This window comes from Taudactylus pleione, unplaced genomic scaffold (genome assembly GCF_031769625.1).
Source record: "Taudactylus pleione unplaced genomic scaffold, aTauple2 ptg000002l, whole genome shotgun sequence".
In the NCBI taxonomy this organism is placed as follows: Eukaryota; Metazoa; Chordata; class Amphibia; order Anura; family Myobatrachidae; genus Taudactylus; species Taudactylus pleione.
The window spans coordinates 1840234-1865935 of record NW_028284405.1 but is presented as its reverse complement, the minus strand read 5'-3'; the positions used below and the strand labels follow the sequence as shown (position 1 = coordinate 1865935).

The 25702-nt window shown below is 45.9% G+C and overlaps 1 protein-coding gene across 1 annotated transcript; it reads right to left on the bottom strand.

The window, feature by feature from the left end:
• Positions 1 to 900: 900 nt before the first annotated feature.
• Positions 901 to 22732, bottom strand: RENBP (renin binding protein). Its single transcript, XM_088469401.1, has 10 exons — positions 22463 to 22732; positions 14282 to 14357; positions 12559 to 12634; positions 11189 to 11361; positions 10545 to 10769; positions 9792 to 9873; positions 9518 to 9693; positions 6282 to 6413; positions 3450 to 3537; positions 901 to 1436 (listed from the first exon to the last, which is right to left on the bottom strand). Exons 1-10 carry the CDS (start codon positions 22582 to 22584, stop codon positions 1339 to 1341), a joined length of 1248 nt encoding a protein of 415 aa, XP_088325527.1. The 5' UTR covers positions 22585 to 22732; the 3' UTR covers positions 901 to 1338.
• Positions 22733 to 25702: the final 2970 nt, after the last annotated feature.

Below are 25702 nucleotides of genomic sequence, written 5' to 3'. Positions count from 1 at the left end.
TGTGTAGAGCAAGTGGGATGGCAGGAGAGAGCCTGAAAAGCGGGACTATCCCAAAAAAAGGAAGAAGGTTGGGGGGTATGCAGTTGGGTTGAAGCCCCGGGGTTACAGAGAAGAGCCCTGGAGTGGGTCAGCACTACGCAAGGTATTCCAGGCTTGAGGCTGACCAGTCTAGGGCTGGCTGACATTATGGCAGGGGACCCCACGCTACATTCCTCCCTGCTATAGTTTCACCAGGATTGGCGGCTTTAGCCTAGTGCTGGTAGTGTAAAATAGGGGGGACGCCCCGCTGTTTTCCCCCTAATCAATCTAAGCTCAGAACCCTAGGGCTGGTTAACAATTATATAATAATACAAACCTGCACAGATATCTTTGCAGTGCTTGCAAACCTATGCCATTTATTTTAGTGGAATTAATACATCTTGGGGTTTTATTCTTCTTATGGAAAATGATTCATTCAATGTTCTATTTCATTCTAAAGTGTGATTTCCTCTCAATTTTGCAGCAAGTTTGATCTGAGGGATGCAAATCTGCTTGTAAACCGCTGGGATTTCAAACCCACCACTTAGTAAATTATCTCCAGATCGACATGTATAGCTACCTTAAGTCTTGCTGCTTTTATTTACATGCTATCAGAAACGGACTGTTCCTTGCCTAAAGGAAAGCTATTGATTGACTATACTGTCCTATATGGTCACCAAGACCAAGCTATCAATAGTATGACTGCACAAACAAATGAACATTCAATTCCCTTCATACGGATCAACACAATATCATCGATCTTGGTGGACTTGTGCCTTCTTCAATCAGAGTATGCCGCTCTCTGTAAGGAGGGATCAGATACCTCTCCCATCCTAAATGATCCAGCCACTAGTGCTAGTAATTCTGCACATACAAAGTTGATCATTTCATGACAAATTTGTTTATTATCATGTGAGAGTGAATTATTACTATTAATTTGCAGACACACTGTATTATAGACTGCATATAGGTTTATATTTGTATGTATTCAGGCAAGCCTTAGTACAAAGGCAGAGAGGGCTCAGGTGTTACAGAGAGCTCTGGTATAAGCCAGTGTGAACAGAAGACACTCTATAGGAGAGGTCAACTAAATACGTAAGTTGCATTATAATAATAGCACAAGGAAGACCAAGTTACGTTTGGTTGTATTAGTCTATTAATTGTTATTATTTTAGTGAAGTTGATCAATGAATTTGTTAATAGTTGATTGCAGGTGATTGAACAGGGACCGGTCCATCTTCATCTCAGACACATACATCCCAAAGTGCTTCCCACAGCTTCCAGATGACACAAGATGACACAACTGCAGCCTAAGTTGTTCTAAGATGACACAACTGCAGCCATTTTGTCTTCTTCTTCCAAGAGCTTGGAGAGAATTTCCTCACACATATACAGACACCGAGGGACATGGAAACATCCTGAAAAGAAAAGTAACCAACAGGCTCACATCTGGGCCAAGTTAAGGAGCAAGTACTGTATAAGCTCTTCTGGATATAAATATATATGGGTGTCATGTCAGTGAGCTAAATGATGCTCATGAAAGAACTGATGTGTTTATATGCAGCTACATTTCCCCAAAAGGCGATGTGTTCTTTCCTTTATATCAGGCATAGGGAACCTCAGGCCCGGGGCCGTATAAGGCCCCCGGAATAATTTGGTCTGGCCCTCTGAGCTTTTTTCCTTTTTGCCTTGAATAGCACCTTGCAGCCGAAATCTATGCAGCAGTGCCGCCAGGAGTGTCAGACAGTCACACCGCTGCCCTTACAGCTCCTGGAGCATCCTCAGGATGCTCCACGCATTTCAGTAATCACTGGCGATTGTGGCCCCACCCCTGTGTGACATCACACGGAGGGGGCGTGACCTGCACCAGGCCCACAAATAATATTCTATATATCAAAATGGCCCTCGGCAGAAAGAAAGTTCCCCACCCCTGCTCTATACGAAGCCTGGACAAGGAGACACTTGTAGTTGCACAACACTTGGAAAGGCACAGGTTGTTCATGCATTCTTTAGAACATGGAGCCTTGCTTTAAGAGGGTGGTGCATCTCTATCTTGTAGCAATGCAAACCCAAGAGCCTGTGTGATTGTATGGCAGCTGTCCCAGGAATGCTCTATGCTGGCTGTCGTTTGGTAAACTCATACGCATGGCAGTGGAATCACAGCAAGCTATGCTCAGCAACTTGAGGTTTGGGCTCTGTTTCTGGCAGGGTCTCAATCCCTCTTTAAATAAATTCACATTTGGTGCAAGTCTCACTTGGGTAACTAATGTACCAAAATAAATAAAATACTTAATATTCACAATCAACATATGGAACGTTAATTCTTGCACAGAACCAGATTGTCCATTCTCCACATACTTTTTCCAGTTTGTCCAATATCTGCTCTATAACTCAGAACCTACAATATGTCTGCGGAGAGGGTCTGACTCCATGCAAAGCTATGAACATCCCGGTCATCACAGAGACACTTCTGTGTAGGGCGTCACTAGAAGAGCTGGAAAGGATGACCAGCACCTCTGATATCACAAGTAAGCAGCTTTCCTCTGGGGCCCAGGCACAAAGAGACTTCTCCAACCTCTGTTTATACTCACTGTTCTAAATACAGGAATCCTCATTGGTGCTAATGGGTGTGATATAATAGATCGACAACATTTGGATCGACAGTCAATAGGTTGACATCAGATGGTGAACATAAAATAGGTCGACAGGGACAAACGGTCGACTGACAAATGGTCAGTGCAGAATATCGGCAGTGTTAAAAGGTCAACATTTTTTTAAAAAATTTAACCCTAAACATTCCCCAAGTGCCTAAACCTAACCCTGTCCTACCCCTAACTTTCCTCCTGGTGCCTAACTCTCATCCTAACCCTTGACCCTAACCTAAAAAATGCAAAAAAACATGTGTCGACCGTTTGAACCCATCGACCTTTTGTCTCTGTCGACCTTCTGGCTTTCGACCTATTGACTATTTATCTAAACACTGTCAATCTTCCATCCGTATACCGGTCCTAATCCAGCAAAATTGTGAGTGGGCTGGAGTCCACTTGTCACCGAACACAACCTAGACACCAAAAACAGTAGACCCAGCATTTCAAAAATATGCTCCCAACAAATCAGTATGCAGTCATACAGTCTATGGTCCATATGTCAGAGTGTATAATGTCTACAGCAAAATGTCAATATCTGTAAAATGGCGACATTAAGGTTAGGGGTTGGGAATAGTCTAATTTCTGCTTTTAAAGTTTACAGTCAGGCAGATCAATTATAATTCTCAATGGATCTGTACCAGGTTTGCCTTCTAGTGAATATCCTAGAAAACAGAATTTCCCATTATTACTGTAGAATTTGACATTGCAATTTATCATCAACACCCTGGGCATCCTTAGGGTGCAGGAAGAACTTATTAACATATGGAATAATGTCAGACTGACCTTTAAATGGACCTCCTTTTATGCTGAGAGCCACCTTCCCATCCTGACTCAAGTAACCAAACCACTCTCCATATTCTGGATCTGAAAACTTAAGCACATAAAGGAAGATGTATATTCTAGGTTATTTGTATTGGACATAATGGTGAAACCTCGCACTCCTCACCTATTCTATTTGTCTTGTTGGCATATATACTGCTCCACTTCTAGGCAGACAGTTTGCGTAGACCCAGCTGCTAGCCACATTGCGCAACCACATAGTTGCTCTGGCCACATTGTCAGCCTTATTATATGGGCTGCTAAGCACAAACTTCATTGTATATGATGCTTGTGTGCCTCGTATTCATTCTATATACCAGAGGTCAGTGATGTGCGATCAGGTGAGGCAGTGCCTCACCTGTCATACTTGGGTATACTCCAAAGTTTTGACTATAAAATCACAAGAAAAAAATAATTAAAATATTATAAATATCTTCTTTGTACTATTCTAATCATTTTTATAGTCAAAACTCTGGAGTAAAAAGTGTATAACAGGTGAGGCACTGCCTCCCCTGTCTACCTTTTCTGCACATCCCTGATCAAAAGTCACCAAATTTCCAGCACTATACACTGCTGCACCTTTGTATAATGCCCACATGAACCCTCGGGCTCATATGTGTATCTGTAAACCTAGCTCTGATACTAGCCAGTGCCTCCCCAGCCATTTACCTCACCGCACGTCACTGCCAGAGGTTTCCAAACTCTGCCATTAAATTCTAGGTGTTAGAGCACATGTTTGAGCACAGGTGACAATTAGCACCTCAGTCAATTTAATTTAACCATCTGGGGTCAAGCATGGATATCCTTATAACCTGGACTAAACTTGCGGACTTTTGGGAACCTCTGCTATATACCATCAACGTTACACAGACCCCATAAATTGCACATATTATACAGCTATCAGTGGGGGAGATGTTGAATAGCCCAGGGAAGGAGTTCCCGGTGTTATTCAACTGTCCGCGCTAAGGGCCTGATTCAGACCCGGTCGCAAGCGCTGAGCGCTCGCAACCATGTCGATGTTTGCCCACTGGGCATGCGCACGACGGAGCCGGCTCCGTCGTGCGCATGCACGAGACCCGGCTAGCGATGGGTGCTCCGTCGCTCTGGGTCTCACACCAAAGGGGGCAAGCTGTCGATGGTGAGTGACAGCTCGTCCCGTTTTGTAGGCGTGGCCGGGGGGTGGCTTCACAAACGGAGGCGTTCCCAAGCGAACGCCTGCCGTTTGTGGGCGGCCCCACTGACATCACCAGTGATGTCAGTGGGAAAGCTTCCGGCTCTATTAGAGCCATAAGCTCTCTGGGGCTTGCGGCCACGAGACCCTACCACAAGGGTCTCGTCACAAGCCCGATGGTCGCGATGGTCTTGACCATCGCGACCATCATTCTGTCCGCTCGCAATAGCTGTGGGTGGTCACCCACAGCTATGCGAGTGGCCAGGAGGCCGCACAAAAAAAAAAAACGCCCTTATTCAGAGCGAGCGCTCTTTCAGAGAGTCCGGCTCTGAATCAGGGCCTAAGTCTGAATAGAGAAAGTCTGCTTGCACCCTCCTGAGGTGCGAGCAGATATCCGAGTTAAATGCTAGCTGTGATGCTGTTTTCCGGCTTAGCGCGGGGTGCCAACAGCCTCGCGGCCTTCACTTTAGTCAGAGAATGGCGGTTAGCGAGACTAAACACCCAAGCTTAAGGTGCACTAACCGGCATTCTCCAACTTAAGTGGTTCTAGTCGGACTTAACAGCGCAGTCAATTAAATAGCTCCGGGAAATCCTTTGCTGAATGGAATCAGCCCCACTGATAGTTACCTTGTATAGCACCGTTTACTCTGTATACTGCAGCACTGTGACCACAGTATATAACTAACTTAGTGAAGGTGGACTGTGGGTGGGAGAATGTCTGCTATCTATGATAAATCACATTGTTCTTTCCTGAAGCAGGGGGAATTAGGAATCCAGAAAAGATTGCACAAACACTACTTTGCTGTTTAAAAGCACCCTGCTTACCATATAGAACTTTATATAGTCACCATGTGTTGGAGTGACTTATAATAATATTGTTAAAATTTACAATGGATCGTTACATGACCCTATGTAAAAATACCTCCCAATTTAAGTTTGGGGATCGAGGATAAAAATACCAACATAGGGACCATCCCATCTGAACTGGGACAGATGGGAGGTACAGTGGGCCTGATTCAGACCCGGTCGCAAGCGCTGAGCGCTCGCAACCGGGTCGATGGTGGCCCACAGCGCATGCGCACGACGGAGCCGGCTCCGTCGTGCGCATGCGCGAGACCCGGCTAGCGACGGGCACTCCTTTCGCTCCGGGTCTCGCACCAAAGGGGGCGAGCTGTCGATGTTGAGTGACAGCTCGCCCCCTTTGGTGGGAGGGCCAGGGGAGTGGCTGCCCAAACGGAGGCGTTCTCATGAGTGATGTCAGTAGAGAGCTTCTGGCTCTGTTAGAGCCGAAAGCTCTCTGGGGCTTGCGATGGGCGAGACTCTACCACAAGGGTCTCGTTGCAAGCCTGATGGTCGCGATGGTCTTGACCATCGCGACCATCATCCTGGCCGCTTGCTATAGTTGTGGGTGGTGACCCACAGCTATGCGAGCGGCCGAAAGGCCGCTCCCAAAAAAAAAGCCCGGCCCTGATTCAGAGCGAGCGCTCTGTCAGAGCGAGCGGCTCTGAATCAGGCTCAGTATGCATTGGCAATGGGTAATGTGTTGTAAACATCTCAGTATTTGCTAATGATTAGTGTAGATTATAGCAATGTATTCAGTTCTACGACCTCAGAGAGTTACACACCCGGCTGAATGCGTAATCCAAAACTTTCTGGAAACTGTCAAGCATTTGTGAATCCCGCGTCTCCAGGTACCCGAGCAGAAAGGCAATAAGGGCCTCAGTGTGCGGCCACCACAATTTCATACTCCACTCGAGCTAGAAAAGAACAGATTAATGACCCCAACACTGCTTGTTATACAGCTGCAATGATTATGTACGCAATATTCCTCTATTTGTACATGGGCCGGGAGGCAGCGGTCACAATGATCATCATTTAGGTACAATCCTAGGTCACAGAGCACTGACCATTATCCCATGGATAAAATACTCCATACAACTATCTACAGATTCACAGGGTAGTTTGGGATTACACTAGGGGGTCTTAGAGGCCCTATTCTGCTTTACAGGCTGCCAAGCTGGACAAATGATGTAATTAGAATTAAATAGTGTATTATTTAAAATATTTCCATCTGTATCTAAACACCTTTGGCAGGTCATATGGGAAGTGTAAAAGGAGCTTTGGGCCTACCATGCACAAATGTACCCTCAGAGGCACATGGGTCTACCAAGCAAGTTGAAGGTGTTTCCACTGCATAAAAGGACTTGAAGCTTCCAGCAGCTCAGGGCTGTTGGTCTTCAGGGGAGAGATGTACTAAGCTCTGGAAAGTGATAAAGTGCAGAGTGATAAACCACCAGCCAATCAGCTCCCAACTGTCATCTCACAGGCTGTGTTTGAAAAATGATAGTTCGGAGCTGATTAGCTGGTGGTTTATCACTCTCCACTTTATCACATTTCAGAGCTTAGTACATCTGGCCCCAGGCCTTCTTCTAGCAGGGCCCAGGTTGTGGGTCTACAGTCAGGTGCATAAATATTGGGACATTGACAGAATTTTCATATTTTGGCCTCTATTCACCACCACAATGGCTTTGAAATGAAACAAACAAGATGTGCTTTAACTGCAGACTTTCAGATTTAATTTGAGCGTAATTACATCCAAATCAGGTGAACGGTGTAGGAATTACAACGGTTTCTATATGTGCCTCCCACTTTTTAAGGGCCCAAAAGTAATGGGACTAACTAAACAATCCTAAATCTAACTTTCACTTTTTAATACTTTGTTGCAAATCCTTTGCAGGCAATTACAGCCTGAAGTCTGGAACGCATACACATCACCAGACGCTGGGTTTCATCCGTGGTGATGCTCTGCCAGGCCTCTACTGCAAATGTCTTCAGTTCCTGCTTGTTCTTGGGGCATTTTCCCTCCAGTTTTGTCTTCATCAAGTGAAATGCATGCTGAATCGGAATAAGGTCAGGGGATTAACTTGGCCATTGCATAACATTCCACTTTTTAGCCTTAAAAAACTCTTTGGTTGCTTTTGCAGTATGCTTCGGGTCATTGTCCATCTGCACTGTGAAGCGCCGTCCAATGAGTTCTGAAGCATTTGACTTAATATGAGCATATAATATTGCCCGAAACACTTCAGAATTCATTCTGCTGCTTTTGTCAGCAGTCACATCATCAATAAATACAAGGGAACCAGTTCCATTGGCAGCCATACATGCCCACGCCATGACACCACCATGCTTCACTGATGAGGTGGTATGTTTTGGATCATGAGCAGTTCCTTTCCTTCTCCATACTCTTCTCTTCCCATCACTCTGGTACAAGTTGATCTTTGTCTCATCTGGATGTTGTTCCAGAACTGTAATGGCTTTTTTAGATGTTGTTTGGCAAACTCTAATCTGGTCTTCCTGTTTTTGAGGCTCACAAATGGTTTACATCTTGTGGTGAACCCTCTATATTCACTCTTGTGAAGTCTTCTCTTGATTGTTGACTTTGACACATATACACTTACCTCCTGGAGAGTGTTCTTGATTTGGCCAACTGTTGTGAAGGGGTTTTTATTCACAAGGGAAATAATTCTTCTGTCATCCACCACAGTTGTTTTCCGTGGTCTTCCGGGTCTTTTGATGTTGCTGAGCTCTCCAGTGGGTTCTTTCTTTTTAAGAATGTTCCAAACAGTTGATTTGGCCACACCTAATGTTTTTGCTATCTCTCTGATGGGTTTGTTTTGATTTTTCAGCCTAATGATGGCTTGCTTCACTGATAGTGACAGCTCTTTGGATCTCATATTGAGAGTCGACAGCAACTGATTCCAAATGCAAATGTTACAACTAGAATCAACTCCAGACCTTTTACCTGCTTAATTGATAATGAAATAACGAGGGAATAGCCCACACCTGTCCATGAAATAGCTTTTGAGTTGATAGTCCCATTACTTTTGGCCCCTTAAAAAGTGGGAGGCACATATAGAAACTGTTGTAATTCCTGCACTGTTAACCTGATTTGGATGTAATTACCCTCAAATTAAATCTGAAAGTCTGCAGTTAAAGCACATCTTGTTTGTTTCATTTCAAAGCCATTGTGGTTGTGAATAGAGGCCAAAATATGAAAATTCTGTCAATGTCCCAATATTTATGCACCTGACTGTATGTTGCACTTTAGTGGTTGTGTAATAAGGGCCTGATTCCCAGATGGACGCTAATGCAATCGCAGCCGCGATTTTGCACGGAACGCAGCTGGGAAAATATGCTAATGCCTTCCAAAGCTTACCCGAGCATAGAGACGCTCACTGCTGCCTACCCATATCTGTCCGATGTCACACATCAGCATAAACATCGGTAACATCGACACAGATCGGTCAGTCATGCAGCATAGGATCGGTCTCAAACACGGCGTCACTCCTGACACGCAGAGGGGCTCTAACGCTTGCGAAGGAGAACGCCATGGCTAATTTATGCACGCCCATGAAATGGCGTTTAAAGTTTAAACGGTCAGAAATGCGCATATATATCGGAATCTCCGATTCAGGCAGTAAATTCATCCTTATTTCTTCACTCTTGATTCATTTATAGCATGAAGTTGGCTAAATAGAGCCATGCCTGGCACATTCCTAGTTTATGGAGACATTGCTCAGGAGGAGAAAGAAGATGTGGACCTATTTCTACACTGAGGGACCTACCCAAGCACACAGGCGAACGACCAAGCCATTGTCCTGTTCACACCAGGTACCAGGGAGGTCTTATGATCCTACATGATTTCAGTGACATGACATACTTATATAATCATATATATATCAAACACTTTGCCAAATTAATTATCAACAGGGAAAACTTTATGGCTGCGTTAATTTGTAAAAGATGCTGCAAGTGTGGAATATAATCATGCAGAGGATCTTCTGCTGAATTGTGTTTTCACCTGTGTTGGGCAATGTCCATCCACATCTTGGAAAGAGTAAAGACCTCCATGCTTGCGGTCCCACCCCGACAGAAATGGCATCAGTACAAACTTTTCCACTGCAGTCCGCCCCAATGCATGGTCAGACTGGGCGATGGCTTGACGCAAGAGGAACCAGCCAGCTTCAATGGCGTGACCTGTCAGGAGAAGAGAGCAAGGAGTAGTTGCTACCTGCCAAGCGAGAAGCATGAGTAATGAAGAGCAAGGAGCAGCTAAGTTTCTGAGTCCACAATACCAGGGTTCTGATGCCTGCCCATGCATCCTGGGAGTTCCTTTCCATCTCCAGAAACATTCTCTAAAATGGCCTGTCCATCGCGCTGCAGAAGAATATAAATGTCACCTAGGGGCAGTGTTTTAGGCAACTGGACAGCGTACAGAACGAAGACACCCCAGCAAAAATACATTGCCCTATCTACTTTCAGTCAACAGAGGAAAGGCGTAAAGATACAATAAACCTAGTTGATCCAACAGTAAAAAAAAGGCCCCTTGCAACATTTACAAATGTATTTCAAAATATAGATTAATTCAGGATTTCCCATACAGTACACAGTTGGCCATCAATTGCATTACGAACAGATAATCCTCTATCCAGACATATAACTAGTTCTGAGAAGCCTGAAACGTTTGCATTGATCATTCTTATTTTTATGGTGCTACAAAGTGTCCGTAGAATGCTGCAGAATGAATGGGGACGCCCGGGAAAAAGCGGAGGGCCCTGCCTGTGAGACCTTATATTCTAGGCACTGTATGTTTGTGAATGTCAGAAGACTACAAAGTAACTTAAATGCTTTGTCTTATTAAATTGCCCTTTATGGAATTCTCCAGAATCGGCCCACCCTGCATTTCATTACCCAGGATTACTGCTAAATGGTGGGCACAACTAAATAGCTGGCATGGGCCAGAGTGGACAAACCCATAAAGAGTGCCCATGAATTATCTTCATAGTATTATCATCGCATCGGCATTTTCCATGTAATGTCTCCGGTACCTGCAAGTGTTGAAGGATTTTCTCCACACTCCACGCTCCCAGCTCTTCATACTTCCTCGCTGCCTCTTCATCCTCCTCACGTAGTTGGTCCACCAAGTTCAGCAGCATCATTGGAACTGCCATAGAGTTCACCGGTTCAGCCCCTGGTAGCTCTGGTCTCCCCAAACCAGAGGGGTCCTCTCGCACCCAGTGCACAATTTGATCCATCATTTCTCGCGACGCTTTCTGAAGAACAAAAAATAATTATTTAACAAATGTTACAATTTTTGATAGGCTGCATAATATGCATAGATTAAGAACAGTTTTATTTAATTACAAATAGCTCCACCACATTGTCTTCGAATAGTTTAAGGGTCAGGTTCTGAGATTAATATGCTGTTCTTATAATTAATACATTCCGTAATAAAAATAGGGGGAGATGTATCAAACCGTGGAGAGAGATAAAGTGGTGAGAGATAAAGTACCAACCAAATCAGCTCCTAACTGTCACTTTTCAAATACAACCTGTAAAATGACAGGAGCTGATTGGTTAGTACTTTATCTCTCTCCAAGGCATGATATATTTCCACCATAGATTAATAAGTCCTATATGAATGGTACCTCCCTCTCATTTGATATGCTGGTTCCCCACCTCTCATTTTCACCTTGTACCGCTCTTCAAGGGTTGTTTTCCACAACTCGTCCATAGCCATGATGTAGAAACATTCGCTGAAGATGGTGCGCTGGATCTTCACCGCTCGGCCGTCACGTGTCACCACAAAGGCACATTTCAAGGAGTCAGGCGAAGGGCGAGCGTGAGCAAGTAGGAACTCACCCCCTGTGTAATTAGGAAAAACACAACCTAATACCGAAGTACAGACATTAACAGTGATGGTCATGTACCAACGCTGCTCAAAAGGTGCAAATCAACATTTAAATCACAGCTCCCCCCCTAAAAAAGTTTCTATCTGCTTAGTTCTGGTAAAGGTGCCCATACATCTGTGATGGATCGTCACGATGCAGGGATGCGATCGGAAATTTCCGATCGCCCACCATCGATCCGTTGCCGGTTCGCTGACATTTGACATGTTAAATCATTTTTTGATCGCGATCGTCAAATCCAACATGTTGGATATCTGCGATCCTGCGATGCCGGGTTGCAGCAACGCAGGATCGCGGCAATCTATCCCTGATGTATGGGGCCCATTAGACAGTGAAAACAAATTCCTGATTGTTAATTGTTAATTAAATAACCATCATTCTGATCCACATACAGGGTGGCATAACTGAGAGCCCAAATAATAAGGATAGGAAGTCAGTACATGGGCAATGGCTGAACGGTCAGCAAACACTTGGATTTGGCAACTTTGAAAAGCGAGAATGTATATGAAATATATCAAATACAATGTACTTAGGGCCTGATTCAGAGCCGCTCGTAAGCGGCCGCTTGTTCGCTCCGAGCGATGTTCGCACATCTGCGCATGCGTATGGGTCATAATGCGCATGCGCCAACCAGTCGGTGCAGTCGGAAATCGAGCGCTCGCAAAATAGCGAATGCCTGCTAATTTGAGTGACAGAATGAGGCATTTGTGGGTGGTAACAGGGGAAGATGCTTGAAAACGGGGAGTGGAGATCCGAACGCAGGCGTGCTTAAAGGTCAAAACGGGCGTTTTATGGGTGTGCATAATTAACAAAGCAGCGTCATCGACGATGTCACTTGGTTGTTTCTTAGCCTGAACTGTTCGCATGATTGCGGTAGGAAAATCCAACCACAAGCACTGCGAGCAGTTCAGACGCCTTTCGATGTACTCGATTAATCTAATAAATAGTGGAGATGACGTGTGATGCGAACGGCCAGGGGGAATCTTTACAAAATAGCGAGCGCATGTTTCGTTCGCTCGCTCAGACATAGAGGCGTCAACAGACCGCAAAGAGCGAGCGCTCAATTTAAATAGCCGGCCCCTTTTTCTGAACGAGCGTCCGCAAATAGCGTCCGGCTCTGAATCAGGCCCTTAGTACTGAACCAGGGACTCACCTGCAATGGCAGCTGTAAGTATTTCCCGTCTGTGGAACCTGGGCACCTTCCTGTAGAGACGACAATACATCCAAACCTAGATGCACCAGAAAAAAGCATGGGCCTGACTTATAACAGAACACAGGGATCTATAAAGATTTTTAGGGGTATATTTACAAAGTGGCGGGTTTTGTAAGCCGCAACTACGCTGCGGATTTGACTTCAATATTTAAAATGGCATTAATCTTATAGTGCATAAGACCCTGGGGTTTACGCTTCATATTAGTGCTGCTTTCAATTTTGAGGTCAACTCCATCAAAAAGCCATCGCTTCATAAAATGTAACTATCACCTTCACAGTGGTGGATGCAAAGGTGGTTGATTCTAGTAGGGGGCAGGCTGCATGTGGTTTCACACTACGTAGATGCCCAGTAGCACACGGACTGGTGGATGGCAGTGGCTCAGACGCTTGTTTTATTACGGTCAGTCTGAAATTTCCCCACAACTACAAAATATTTTCATTGTACCTTACCGTACGTCATCTTGAGTGGAGTTTGAACGTTTAGGACATGCGTAGACAGCCGGTCCATGCTCCACTCGAGATGGCGTACGGTATGGTCCAACTGAAAATATAGTAGTTATGAGTAAATGGATGGACCAATCAGGTTGCGTCCAGGACTGGGGGCTGGCCAATCAACAGACGGACCTGGCAGGTGCCGGCATGGTCATCAGAGGCATCTCTTTGACTGGGTTGAAGTAGGTGCAAAGAGATATGTGACCCTTCCACACTCTGCTCAAGATAGTGGTATGTATGGAGCAGTGGAAATACTTTGTAGTCAATGGGACATTTTGGACTGACAGACTGTCACCAGGTATCAGCTTGTTTTTATTTACAGTCAGTAATAAAACAAGCATCTGAGTGCTGCCCTGCTACAAACCATGAAATGTCATAGGTCATGGCTTGCTTAATTATTATTACATTATAATATATTGCACTGGCAATCGCCAAATTTAGGCACAATAAAGAAAAATAAATAAAATTGGGGGTCCGCAATTTAATTTGTGCCTCGGGTCGATCTGCCATGGGTCTTATTGTTGCAGCCCTTTAACTTATAAAGTTGCCACAACTGGGCAACTTTATAAGTTAAAGGGCATGGTTGGAGGAAACAGTAGAATGGATTAATCAGAAAGGGTTTGTCAAGGAAAGAATTGCACAGTGTGGGGATCCCAACAGATAAAGGTTTCACAGCATTGGCTTCTGGGGTCATAGCAAGGTAGTGGGTGTGAATGAACACCCTGGGGCATTCCGACAGTGTTGTTACACATGAGAACTGAAGGTCTTTTATTAATATTGCTTAAAGGTGCAGATCACCTAGCAACCAGATATTTGCTTTCATTGTCTAACTTGCACTTGACACATGAAAGCCGATTGGTTGCTGTGGTTTTAGCGCAGACTGTAAGCAATGTTAATTAAATAACCCTGCATGTGTAATGTATGCATTGAATGTACAACGCTCTTCTGTCAAGACCACAATACAAGAGCTATACAAATTTTACTCCACCTCTTAATAAAACACAAATCACCTATTGGTCCACCAGACAGTAGCTGGCTGACCAGCAAAACAAATGTAGCTCAGCAATAATGAATGTGGTCTATGCTTGCTGTAAATAGTATAGAAACATAGTATATTTCTATAGTATAATAGTATAGAGGTGGCTTCATTTGCACTCAGCAGTCATTTTACCTGTCTGCCCTGCAGCCAGATGTACTTCAGCTCATCGTATACTGCTCCATCCTGACCGAGGCAAGTGAAGAAGCCTCTGACAACAGCAAACACAATGGAATAAGTTTAATTAATCGGACAGTACAAATAAGTATAAGAATAGAAATTGATGTCACTCATTAAAATAATTTGCACCTACGTTATTGCTGAAGCCTCATTCATAGTTGTACGCTTAATGCCACCGTCGCTTTTGCGAATGAGTACGCAGCGGTGATGCAAATATGTGCAAATGTCGCAGCTGCTGGGAGAGGTGTTGAGGCGCCCGCCTGCGGCTTTATATATCCAAGCATCTGCATACAAAAACACATCATCGGCCGCACGTCATTCCATTAATGCCGTCCTGAGTAACCCTATGGTCCCGCGGAATGGCCGTGGGAATTGAGAAGCCGGAGATATATTTCTTGCGTATGGGATCGCAGTCGCAGGCTGTGACCACCCCCCAAAAAATGGTGGTGACACACTGCCACTCCCCATTACCTCCCCCAAATGTTCACTGATGGTCAGTCACACAGCGAGTGAATAGTCGCTGCGAGCGACTACGGTAATGTACCTTGTCGCATGCGCAGTGCGACCTAGACGCAGGTGTAGATGGCTGATTATCGCTCATCTGTCAAAACATCGGCGTAGAGCACATCTCTGAATCAGGCCCAGGGACAACATCTACTCAGGTCACCAGGTAACTTAGAGATACATTTTCTTCTTATCTGTGTCATCATCCACCCAGCACACCAGGTACCGTCACGGTCACCTATTGCCTGGCTCACGTAGGAATAGTCAGCGGCTAATCTGCCAGTTCTTGCTGTATTCTAAGTAACTGCAGTTCCCAGAATTAGACATTTTGGTGCCAAAAATCGCTCTGGCTGTTCTCATATTTCCTCGCACAGGATTCTGCAAATATATTCTTGGAATTAAGCAAACAGAGACGTCATTATAAAAATATAAAATTTCAGGCATTTGGCCAAGGCCAGCTTTGAAAATGCAGGACCCTCCCCTATTAAGGTGGAGATATTGAGTTAGACTCACAGACTATAATTTGGTTTGTGGTACAGTGCCACATGGACATGGTGCTTTATCACTACAGGTTTCCTGATCCCTCCACTTAAGCTGGCCACACATCTAAAGATTATCTGTCCAACTAGCCAACTAGTTGATTGGTTGGAATGAAAATCTGGTAACGTTATGGAATAACTGATGATCAGCAATTTGCTCCTAAATGCCAGAAAACAGATGAAAATGGTCGTCAGACAAGTTTGTTAAATGTTAGATCGAAACAATTTGTACAAACAACAGTTTTTGGCCATTTTCTGGCATTTGGGAGCAAATTGCTGATTGTCATTTGCTTTCATACCTTACCAGATTTTCATTCCAACCAATCAACTAGTTGGATGGTTGGATGTAAGTTGGTCTAGTGTGTGGCCAGCTTTACTTTCCAGATCTGCTATTGGGTTCCAGCATCCCTCTCTGGCCACCGCTTAGTGGCTCTGCACAGCTTAGGGCAGAGGTTCCAAAATGCGGTCTTCAAGGCTCCCGGCTCCCCAACAGTTCATGTTTTATAGATATCCATAGTTAAGCACAGGTGACTTTATTAGTACCTCAGTCAATTTGATTTAACCACCTGTGCTCAATCATGGATATCTCAAAAACCTGAACTGTTGGGGAGCCTTGAGGACCGCGTTTGGGAACCTCTGGCTTAGGGATTTCCATTGAATGGTTCATCAATGACGGTCTCCATCGATAGTGCCATCAGTGCGCTACATGGATGGTAGAAACCCATCTATAGTTTGCCCCATCGATGGTCATCACGGCTCATGGGACACGGCAGGCCAGTCATTAAACAGGGGATGGTGGCTAAGTGGCATACCTGGGGGGCGGAGCTGTGCACTGTGCACGGTAGGCCAATCAGAGATAGGGTAGAGCTATGCACCCCGGGAATAATAAACATTGCCGTACTCTCTGCCATCAATGGTGGAGAAATATCTGATTTCTGCAATCGGCAAAACCATCAACCATAGGTAGTTAACCATCGATGATTGCTAACCCCTCACTGCCATCCCTAGCACAGCCCTGTGCTATTAGCTCTACCTCTTGTTTCACACGTATACCATCCTGAATAGTAATGAGTATTGAGTACTGCCACCAATGTATTACTATTGTGTGCAAAGGACAAGCCTTTTTGGATGACACAGTTTTAAAATTCTTACAAATTCACAGAACACCCAAATAAATGCCACTGCACTGAATAATAACCTGCTATGCTCTAGAGGGGATCAGTATGAATGACCGCGTTACAAGAGCTGAAATCCGTACGCCGGCAGGCCGAACAGCAGAGATCCCGACGGAGGTGAGTAAACTACCTAACCCTCCCCTCTCCCCCCCTAACCCCAACCCTCCTTTAGGGGTACCTAACCCTAGCCTCTCCTCTTAGTTCCTAACCCTAACCTCCCCCCTGGGGTGCCTAAACCCAACCCCCCCTCCCCGCATCCTAAATCTAACCCTCCTGGGGGGGTTGCCTAATCCTAACCTTCCCCCGGGGGTGCCTAACCCAAAGCCCCCTTCCCCTAGCCTAACCCTAAATCCCCCCGGGGTGCCCTAAACCTAACCCTCCCCACCGCGGCTATGAGGACGCGTGGACCGTACTTACCTCATTAGGTCCCACGTCATTCTAGATTCCGGCGTCGGGATTATGATAGGCGTCGGTGTTTCGACGCCTAGCAATAATCCCTAGCCGGCATTCTGCCGACGGGATTGTGACCGGCGGCCGCAACATGACTGCATTCCCTTTAGACCAGTGATTCTCAAACTCGGTTCTCAGGACCCCACACAGGTCACATTTTCCAGGTCTCCTAGCAGGTGCACAGGTGTATTCATTACTCACTGACACATTTTAAAAAGATTCACAGGTGGAGCTAATATCTCACTTATGATTCTGTGAGGAGACCTGGAAAACATGCACTGTTTGGGGTCCTGAGGACAGAGATTTAGAACCTGTGCTCTAGACCAGATGTTCTCAAACTCTGCCACTGCTATATACATACCCTCCAACATAACCCGTTCGACCAGGTACAAAATGCTCTGGTATTGGACTTGCCACTTGATTTATGATTGTCCTAACCTGTGTTTAAACACAACTCTCATCAATTAACTAGTTTAACACAGGTGACTCCAATCATAGATCAAGTGGGAAGTCCAGGACCAGAGCATTTTGTACGTGGTGGAACAGGTCATGTAGGAGGGTCTGTATATATACCAATAGCATAGGGGGCATATTACCCGGTAATGGAGGCAGAGCGGGAGTGTGACCATGGAATTATGTAATTATGATGACGCGATTCAGCACAAATTGCTTCATCGCGTTGCGAGGGTTTGTCTGGAAATTGCAGAGGAAGTCCGGGGGCCGGTGGCCGGCCAGGAGGCTTTCCTTATTTTTTCGGGGGGCGGGAGCAGTACACGATTTTCGGGAGGCTCCCGTCTGAATCGGGAGAGTAGGTAAGTATTTGGTGATGTGTATTGTCGCGTATTGTAAAATGGTGAATTTCTGTCAGTTTTACCCTTATTAAACTTATATCCCTTTTACACCTGAGCAAAAACCTGGGTTTTAGCTGGGTCTACCCGGGTTGCAGCTCAGTGTAAAAGGGTCCCTGAAAAATAACCCGGGTCAAGTGACCCTGCAATCCAACCCAGGTAGCTACCAGGGTTGGACCCAGGATGGACCTGGGTAATGTTGAAGTGTAAATGGCACAACCTGGGTTATCCAACTTGGGTCATGCCTAAAATGAGCTGATTGGTGGCTGTGGAGCAGTCACCTCCCACTTTTTATGACCTCACAAGTTTAGCAGGGCAGACCCAGATTCAGGACCTCATTCAGAGCCGCTTGCAAAATGTGAGCGCTCGTTCTGAATGAGGGCGGTCACTTCTCTATAATGAGCCGGCCTCCTGGCCACTCGCTAAGCTGTGGGTGACCACACACAGCTTTAGCGAGCGGCCAGGTTGATGGTCAAGATCATCACGACCATCGGGGCTTGCGACGAGACCCTTGTGGTAGGGTCTTGTCTGCCGCAAGCCCCAGTGAGCTTTCGGCTCTAATAGAGCCGGAAGTTCACCACTGACATCACGAGTGATGTCAGTGGGGCCGCCCCCAAACGGCAGGCGTTCCTTCGGGAACGCCTCCGTTTGGCCAGCCACCCCCACACCCCGCCTACAAAATGGTGTGAGCTGTCGATCACCATCGACAGCCGCCCCTTTTGTAGTGAGCCCCAGAGCGAGAGAATTTCTCTCTCTCTCCGGGGCTTGCGCACGCGCAGTGCGGCCGCTGCGCGTGTGCAGGGCCCCAACATCGACCCGCTTGCGAGTGGGTCTGAATGAGACCCTCAGTGTGAACAGGGCTGACTTGAGATTAACCCAGATGGATGGTGCTATGTAAACGCTGTCTGACCTGGGTTGGAACCATGTCTGAAACCCAGGTCAGACCCGGGTTTTTGGTGGAAAAGAGGTATTAGTGGTTACAAACCTGCCAAAAAGAAAGCAACCAAAAACAGGCAGACTGAAAAAACTCTGATTAGTAAATGTCCCCTTATGTGTTCATCAACTCCACCTGTGTACCAAATAAGTGGATGACCTGTTGTCAGTTCTTTCAGAAATATAAATTCTTCCCTCTCTGATAGGCTCCTACAAGCATGATAGAGTTTCCGGGAAAAGAAAAAAACTGAAAAGAACATTCCAAACAAATCACAGACACATACATATTATAGAGAAGCAGGCAGTTGTAAAGGGAATGAACTCTCCCCTCCGTCCCTCTAAACTTTGTTTCTGAACAAGAAGGGACACTTATCAGAGAAGCTACTGTGAGGCCAACTGTGGCAAAGAACAAGCTACAGACATCAGCAAGGGAAATAATGTGTGTTGGGTCGGTCTCTATGACATTCCACAAAATGGGCCTTAAAGGGAGGGGTGCGATGAAGGAGCCATTGCACTCAAAATATCCTCACCTGCAGAACATTTGGCACAGTTGCAGGCCCACCAACATGACCAGTTCCATTAGGTACACAATGCTCTGCTCCTGGACTTTTCTTAATTAATGATTGCAGCCACCTGTGGTGAAACACCCTTCTCATCAATTACCTCAACACAGGTGACTGCAATCATAAATTAGGTGGAAAGTCCAGGAGCAGAGTATGTTGTACCTGATGGAAGGGGTCATGTTGGAGGGTAGGTGGTTGGCGTAATGGTCTTAAGTTCTATAAGCTCCACTGGGGCAGAGACTGGTGTGAAGGATCAAATATTCTCTGTAAAGTGCTGCAGATTATATGTGTGCTATATAAATAACTGGCAATAAATAATATCAAACACTGCACAGCAGCCAGGAAGCACCATTCCGACATCGTGGTAGCATCATTTTGTAGTGTTACTTTTCAGTGGCAGGGACTGGCATTCTTTAGGATAAACGGGAAGATGTCTGGTGCACGTGACAAACAATCCTGGACAAAAACTCTGCTATCCTCTCCCATGAAATTTATTCTGAGGTGGAAGTTTGTCTTTCAACGGGACAATGATTAAAGCACACAGCAGGAGTTACACTTCAGTGACTTAAAATGAAGAAAATAGATGTTAATGAGCAGCCCACTAAGCATCCTGTACTTAATCCAATTGAAAAACCTTGGAAGAACAATTCCCAGGTTCCTATCCATCACCAAGTCTCCAACTAACCTGACCAAGCTTCAGTAATTGTGTATGGACAAATGAACAAATCAAGTTCCATCTCTGTAGTCAATGAAAATAGAGACTTATCCTACTAGACCAGTGGTTCTCAAACTCAGTCCTCAGGACCCCACACAGGTCACGTTTTCCAGGTCACCCAGCAGGAGCACAGGTGTACTCATTACTCACTGACACATTTTAAAAGATCCACAGGTGGAGCTAATTATTTCACTTGTGATTCTGTGAGGAGACCTGGAAAACATGCACTGTTGGGGGTCCCGAGGACCGAGTTTAAGAACCTGTGCACTAGACTATTGCCTGTACTAATCAAAAGGGGGTGAATACTTTAATTATATTATTAATTATTATTATATTATCAATATTATTGATGTACCCGCAGCATAATTTCAGTTTTTCTTTTGAAATTATCACATGTTATTCGGATAAGAAAGCAGAAAATATTTGATTGTATGGTTCTCAAGCCAAAACAACCGTCAATTGCGCATGAATGGATTTCTGGTCTGCACTGCGTTTGTGAACAGCTGACACGCACTGTTATAAGCATACATTCCTACCCTCCCGGAATTCGCGATAGGCTCATGATTTTTCAGGTAAGCCCCCGCACTCCCGGAAGGGTAGGCACTTCTCCCGCATTCTGCCCACTTCCTAGTGAAGTGGGCAGAATGGGGAGAATTTCCGCGGTGATCGCGGGTCCCCCTGTAGGGGGCGGGGCTTAATTACACTATTATTCATTAATCATGTTATTTAGCCACACCCCCTATTTAAATTAGCATCAATAGCGGCATAATGCTGCAACCTGTCAGGCCCCGTCCCCGTCACCATCCCCATGCTTCTCCTCCTTGGGCATCTCAGGAAAGAGACAACAAAGGTAGGCAAGTATGGTTATAAGGCTCCATGGGGTCTACTCACTAAGCCTTGAAGATAAAGTGGAGAGAGATAAAATACCAACCAATCAGCTCCTGTCATTTTTCAAACACAGGCCCCTATTTAACAACGATACTAACGAAAAATCTACTGGTATTTACAAAAACTTACCCCTCTGGTGAGGTCCCACAAAGTCATCGTCCTCGGCGAGGTCCTCCGCCGGGCTGCTGGCAGCCTAACACTGCCAGCGACAGGGCTCGGTGTAATGCGCAAGCGCGACGGTCCGCCTGTGCATGACACAGGGACCCGGCAGTGCCTGGAAGGCTTAACTGAAGCCGGAAAGGCACCGTCAGGTCTCCATTAGGGGCAATGGGGCCCGCATCGCGCTTGCCATCTAAAAGATGGCGAGAGTAATGCGTGACAAACAGCGGTATCTTAGCTTACCACGGTTTTGTTAATTGAAGAAAGGGTGGCATAATCCCTTCAGCGAGCGCTAAAGGGGTTATGCTTCGTTGTTAAATTGGGGTCACAGCCTGTAAAGTGACAGTTAGAAGCTGATTGGTTGGTATTTCATCTCTGTCCAATGTTTAGTGAATAAACCCCATGTATCCATTGTTTCTTCAGCATGAAGGAAACACACAGTTGCCTGGGGATTAAACCTGTCGCTGAAAGTCCGACACGGGACATGAGGGTGAAGATGAATCCGGATCCAGAACCAAAACACGAGGTGCACATATTTCAGTTAACATTATATTTTATGCTCCTCTGCTTTAAAAGTGTGCCTCAGAATAAAGCTAGGTACCGTTTCCTAACGACGTGTAGCCTACATCGCTCAGTGGGTACACATGATTGCACGCACCCGCAGTCGCTAGCGACGGTCGCCAGGTTTAATGTGCTGCACATCAAACCTAGCGATATCACTAGCAGCCAATGCATTGTTAATGAATGACATAACGATGATCGTCCCCGTTGCACAATCACTGCTGACGGGCATTCCTTCCGATGTCGGAACAAGTGCCCGTCGCTCCAATGTGTACCTATTTTAAGAATACTAATCTCCCTTGAGATATTACCTTGCTGAACCTCCCTAGTATAATTCATGACAAGTTACCAGGATCATTATTTTGAATAGGTGATACAACATACAGAATTGTATACTTCGATAAACTCTGGTGTGGATCCCTTTGACCTATGTCGGGGGCACCGTAACTGGTCAATCGCAGGAATGGTCAGCGAGACACTGCCAGTAATTGTATTCTTTCCCCTTAGATTGTAGTTTCATACATATGGCCTTCTGTATCTTTGTTTATTTAAAATGTATTCTTTGCGACTTTGTATAACATTTCCCCGATGATCAGAAAGATTAGAGTCCTACATTTTGACAGCAGCATTTAAGATTGGTTTGCAGTAGGACTCTAAACTTCATGATTAGCCTATATTGGCACTTGATGATAAATATATAACTATGATGCCTCTTATTTTACAATGTAATGTATTGCACCAACAATCACTGTATCCCATCTCACAGGTTAGTACAATAATTGCACCTGAGACTACAGTTACCCATATTCCTTGTCCTCAGAGTGTTTTGTCCAGAAGTCCATGACTCTGTCCAGCTCTTTGCTGATCTGGTCTCTCCACTGTTGCAGACGCCTTCTCTCTTCCATCTGTATAGTCTCACTCATCAGCCTGTGCAATCACTTTCACTGAATGTGGGACAGTCCTCTGCCCTAATCCCTCTCCCACAATTTCCTACAGACAATATTTAACCCCTCTCACTGGAATCGTCTCCGCTTAACCCCTAGTTTTTGTACCACCTGTGTTACACTATGCTGTCAGACAAGCCAACCCTGCATCTGCTGTTTACTGTTCCCAGTGTGCGCATTCAGCAGCTGAGGAAGGAAGGAAACCAGCCTTGGACCAAAGTAACCGTCAGCTGACTCTGTGTCATGTGATTCATTAATGAAAGTTAAAATGTACTAGGAGCAGATGCTCTGAGTTCTGCTTAATATAACAGTATTGTAATATCTGGGGGGGGGGGGGGGTGCAGGCAGTGGGGAAATGCTAAAAGTGCATGTCTTGCAGTTATTAAAAATTCAGGGGTCTATTTACTAATCAGTGTTAGGAAACAGAGTGGAAAGTGATAAGAAAGTGATAAGGTGCCAGCCAATCAGCTCCCAACTGTCATTTTTCAAACACAGCCTGTGAGATGACAGTTGGGAGCTGATTGGCTGGCACCTTATCACTTTCTTATCACTTTTCACTCTGTCTCCTAACACTGCTTAGTAAATAGATCCCTTAATATTAATAGGACACCCTGAGGAAATGGCAAGAGGCGATGTACAGTTATTAACACAAGCTATTCTTAAATATTGAAGAAAAAAATTATGCCCTTCCTACCATGGGACATAATTTTTTTTTTACATATTATTTAAATTAGCCCTAGGTGTGGACAGAAGCTCTCATGACACTTATCTCACATCATACTTACCTCTATAACCCGGCTTTGGAAGAGTCTCAGAGGGGGCAACCCTATTTGATGGGCAGCTGCATGGAGCCGCATCCTCATTATCATGGCCCCACCCCCACTTAAAGCCATAGGCCCCCATTATCAACGATGCATAACTGCTTTAGCACTGACTCACGTCATCGTGTACCCTCCCCGTTTCACAATCCCATTCATTTCGGAGAGGGGGCGGGGCCGCGATGACGCGGTCACACCCCATGCTCCGCCCCGAATGGAGCATCATGTTCGCGACACGCCATCCGGCTGTGAAGTCTGACACCCTGGGCGAGAGTGATGCGGGCCCCTTTGCCTGCAATGGAGGGACGGCAGTGCATTTTCGGCTTCAACAAAATCCTTCTAGGCTCTGCCAGGTCCCCGTGTCATGCACACGCACAGACAGACCGTTGCGCATGCGCATAGCACCAGAGCCCCGTCATACTAATACTAAAGAAAAAAATTCCCTGGTGTTTAATATCGTTGATAAATAATATCGTTGATAAATGGGGGCCATAGGGGGTCATTCAGACCCGCTCGTGAGCGGCAGTACACTCGCAAGCGGGTCGATGTTCCCCCACTGCGCATGCGCACGACGGAGGGAGCTCCATCGTGCACATGCACGGGACCCGGCGAGCGACGGGCTCTCCATCGCTCCGGGTCTTGCACCAAAGGGGGCGTGTTGTCGATGTTGATTGACAGCACGCCCCCTTTGGTGGGTGTGCTGGGGCGTGCCTGCCAGACGGAGGCATTCCCATGGGAACGCCTACCGTCTAAAGCCGGCCCCACTGTTGGATTGTTCACCCACTAATAGGGAACGTGAGCTGGGATTAGACCGTCGTGAGACAGGTTAGTTTTACCCTACTGATGAGGTGTTGTCGCCATAGTAATCTGATAGAGCCAAAATCACTCCTGGGCTTTCGGCAGCGAGACCCTACCTCAGGGTCTCCGTCGCAAGCCCGATGGTCGCGATGGTCAAGACCATCGCGACCATCATCATGGACGCTTGCATATGCTGTGGGTGGTCACCCACAGCTATGCGAGCGTCCAAGAAGACGCTCCATTTTCAGGGAGGAGGGCCATGATTCAGAGCGACCGCTCTGGTCAGAGCGTTCAGCTCTGAATCAGGCCCATAGTTTGCAGCATCTTACAGTGGGAGCAGTCCCTACTTTCAAAACCTAGCTAGAATGACGCAATTCAATGCAACCTCTCAGCCACCTATTTCAGTCAGGGAGTGGGCAGCACCGGCCGGAAGATTAGATAACTCTGTCTGGAAAAATTTGGGACTCTCCGGGACCTTTCAGGACAGTTGGTAAGTGTCTCACATATGATTATTCAGAGCCAATGTGCTGAATTCTGTCAAAGGCAGCCTCTCTCTGCGCTTGGGCAGTCTCTGTGGACCCCACCCCCTTCGCCGCGGCGCATGCTCTCAGAAGATAGGCTGCGTATGCGCATGGTTGTTGCTAGATCCAAGTTGGAGAAAGGACCTCTGACGGCAAGGCAGGTCCACTACCAGTGTTACTATCCACGTGGCCATAGAGGGGGAATATAAACCTGTGGCGAGCAAAGCGAGCCACCGTACCCGAAGCATGGCGAGCGAACATTTTTGGCCCCCGTTCTGCACCTTGCCCCTCTCCCTTTTGTTGCGGGTCACATGGTTGTGATGTCAGAGGTCCAGTATACAACCTCGTTCTAGACCTAACCGTATGCGCATAGCAAAATCTGTGGGTGGTCACCTACAGCTTAGCGAGCGGCCAGGAGGCCGGGAAAAAAAAAAAGCAGCCGCCCTCATTCAGAGCGAGCGATTGCTTTTTGCGAGCGGCTCTGAATGAGGTCCTTTGTGTGCAAGGTGACCAATGTGCCCCCCCCCTGATATAGGGGATTGTGTACAGAACACGCCCAATATAATATGCCCCTGCCACTCTCCATATACAGTCAGGTGCATAAATATTTTGACATTGACAGAATTTTCATATTTTAGCCTCTATTCACCACCACAATGGCTTTGAAATGAAACAAACAAGATGTGCTTTAACTGCAGACTTTCAGATTTAATTTGAGGGTAATTACATCCAAATCAGGTGAACGGTGTAGGAATTACAATGGTTTCTATATGTGCCTCCCACTTTTTAAGGGGCCAAAAGTAATGGGACTATCAACTCAAAAGCTATTTCATGGACAGGTGTGGGCTATTCCCTCGTTATTTCATTATCAATTAAGCAGGTAAAAGGTCTGGAGTTGATTCTAGGTGTGACATTTGCATTTGGAATCAGTTGTTGTCGACTCTCAATATGAGATCTAAA